Here is a 2,500-nt window from a genome sequence, read left to right as displayed (position 1 = left end):
TAAATAAATGTTTAGGTATTGGGGCTAAAAAGAGGCTATAAGCTCAGTTTTAAGGAACTATTTCTCAATGAATGCAGCCAAATCCAATCAAATGAAAAAATGTGTTGTGCATTAACCCGTGGGATCTGGTTGTGTCATGGAAATGATTGTGCCGAAAATATGGCAGTGGGTTATGTAAGTAGCCAACATCCTGGGTGAGAGGGGCATAGGTGAGGTATGCATGGACGCCCATGACAAGACTCTGTGTCTCCCCTTTGCAAAATTATTTTGTGTAAACTTTTTTAGCTATTTTGCCTTTTTTCCAGTATCCATATTTGTCTTTTGATTTGCTTTATCCAGATAGTAATAGCTTATTTTCCTTGCTCAGACTCCATATCATCTCTCTATGTAGTATATAATTCAGTGCAAAAGAAAAAAAAAGGAACATTTGGTTATATGTGACATATATCTTGTTTTTTTAATTTTCAATTTTCCGTAATACAACCTGCGCCACTGGTCACAGCAGCCAGGAATATGGTGCACAGCATGGAATGGCATCCTTTCTGGATCTGGTGTTCTTCCAGTCATGGCTTACACACGTTACATTCCACATTTGTTTATCAATCGGAATAATGCTGATGTCTCCTTCTAAGTGCCAAATTAATCCAATCACACTTCAATAGGTTTGTGCACTCATGGCAAGTCTTTTCTGTCATCCTGGCCTTTCCTCATGACAGGAAGTTTGCTTCACCAGGTCCACAACCAGATTTTTCCATGATGGGACTGCAATGTCATCTGGATCGTAGGGGTTAACTCAGAGCAGGCTCACCTTTCTAAGAATGATAGAGTTAATGAATAAAATGTGTGTATCATATTTTATATATTTTTTTATATCGACGAAGTGTTTTCTAGTTGTAATGAGAAAACATGGATCAGTTAGAAACACTGCACCATGTATGTTTCTTCTGAAGTTGTGGGGGCATTCCTTGTAGTCAGCAGGAAAAGGAAACACCAAGCTTGAATTTTGTAAGTTCTATTCCAAGGAGTTACAGAATAGGGGTTGAGAGCACACGTCTGTCTCCTTTGCTTGACCACTGCTGAGAGACTGAGATTTGGCGGGAAATCCCGGTCACAGGCAATTCTTCTAGGTCATGTGGCCAAAGACAATGTTGCCACATCATATACAATAATGGTACAAATGTGGGGAGCTACATCTATGAAAGGAAACTTCTTACATTGGCAAGGTTATGCATACACACAATATACAGAGAAATACAGAGTAAACATAATACAGATTATATTGTGCAGGTTATGCACAATGTAGGAGTCCTCACATATCTACAGATCAATATATAAAGCTAGGCACTTGTCCTTAGTTTTAATGTAACTTTTCTCCTCCTATGCATTTAAGACTATTTATCAGTATACACTCAGACTGTAAGAAATGTTACTCGTTCATTCACCGATACAGGACCCTTTTTCAGAACCGTATGGTAGTGGTGACGTCTCCATTTTTCCGATTGGAGAAGCACCTGCCTGTCTTGGAGGAGGTGGTTCTTGAGGGTTGTGGTGCCTGGCTAACTCGGCAAGACCTTACCCTTCTCATGAGCCACTGCCCTGCGTTACAGGTATTTTCTGTCTTTTTCATTGCCTTTGTACAATTTTACCTTTGTCATCTGCTTACACACTTTTACATGTGCTTCAGATTAAAATATTCATGATTTTTTAAAACTCATACTGTATATAGGTAAATTAGGAACTATAAGAATTGATATGAATAGTAATGAGGAGTGCCAAATATGCAGTGGCAAGTGCCTTGAAATTCTATGAATACTTACATCATTAAGGAGAAAAAACTTTCAAGAAAAGTGTACAAAAAAGTATGAAGGGGCACATACCTATAAGCATCCATATGCACATTCATCCATATCTCTCACCCCCACCCCCCATACAAAGTCTTGCAGTTCTATCAAAATTTCACACATTTTCTTTTGCAGATTGTAAACGTTGGACCGGCACGTTACACTCGTACAGGCCACTGCTCGTGGGACAAAAGGGACGACAAACATAGTAGTAGCATCATCTTAACACGGAAAAGGAGGGCCTGAACAAGAAGACGCATCTAAATTATGAAAAAGAAAAAAGGTCTGAGGATTCCTACTCCTTATCCATGTTCTACGATGGAATGTTGTGCATTTTGTGGGGTATGAGAGTAGAGTTGTGTTCTCCAGTCTAAGAAAGTGGTTCGTTTTTAAGGCAGCAGAAAGATAAAGCATTGTTAGGGAGATTTCTACAGTCATTTGTAAAAGACCAAGAGGAGAAGAGTCTCATCAGTGTGGCAGCGATCCAGGTGGACACGGAATTACCTCAGCCATGGCAATGCTACACCGTGCATTATTCACCTGGTTCCTCCTCCTGGTCTTTCTCATCCTGCTTGCACTCCGGCTTGACCACAGAACCCAGTGGAATTGGTTCATTGTCTTTATCCCTATGTGGTTCTATGATGCACTCCTTCTCATAT

The 2,500-nt window shown here is 39.9% G+C and overlaps 2 protein-coding genes across 2 annotated transcripts in view; both read left to right on the top strand.

Annotated features, from left to right (window-relative positions):
- The window catches only part of LOC113805634 (F-box/LRR-repeat protein 12), a 12,543-nt gene that overhangs the window by 9,182 nt on the left and 861 nt on the right, over positions 1 to 2,500 (top strand). The window contains exons 4-5 of the mRNA XM_027356678.2: positions 1,464 to 1,607; positions 1,977 to 2,500. The exon at positions 1,977 to 2,500 is cut by the window's right edge and continues 861 nt beyond it. Coding sequence (XP_027212479.1) covers positions 1,464 to 1,607; positions 1,977 to 2,087 — 255 coding nt within the window. The 3' untranslated portion in view covers positions 2,088 to 2,500. The remainder of the gene's footprint in view (positions 1 to 1,463; positions 1,608 to 1,976) is intronic.
- LOC113805636 (transmembrane protein 60) overlaps positions 2,353 to 2,500 on the top strand; it is a 1,009-nt gene continuing 861 nt past the window's right edge. The window contains exon 1 of the mRNA XM_027356679.2: positions 2,353 to 2,500. This exon is cut by the window's right edge and continues 861 nt beyond it. Within this exon, the coding sequence (XP_027212480.1) occupies positions 2,353 to 2,500 (148 nt within the window).

Source organism: Penaeus vannamei, chromosome 26 (genome assembly GCF_042767895.1).
Source record: "Penaeus vannamei isolate JL-2024 chromosome 26, ASM4276789v1, whole genome shotgun sequence".
Taxonomy (NCBI): domain Eukaryota; kingdom Metazoa; phylum Arthropoda; class Malacostraca; order Decapoda; family Penaeidae; genus Penaeus; species Penaeus vannamei.
This window is presented reverse-complemented; position numbering and strand designations above follow the sequence as displayed.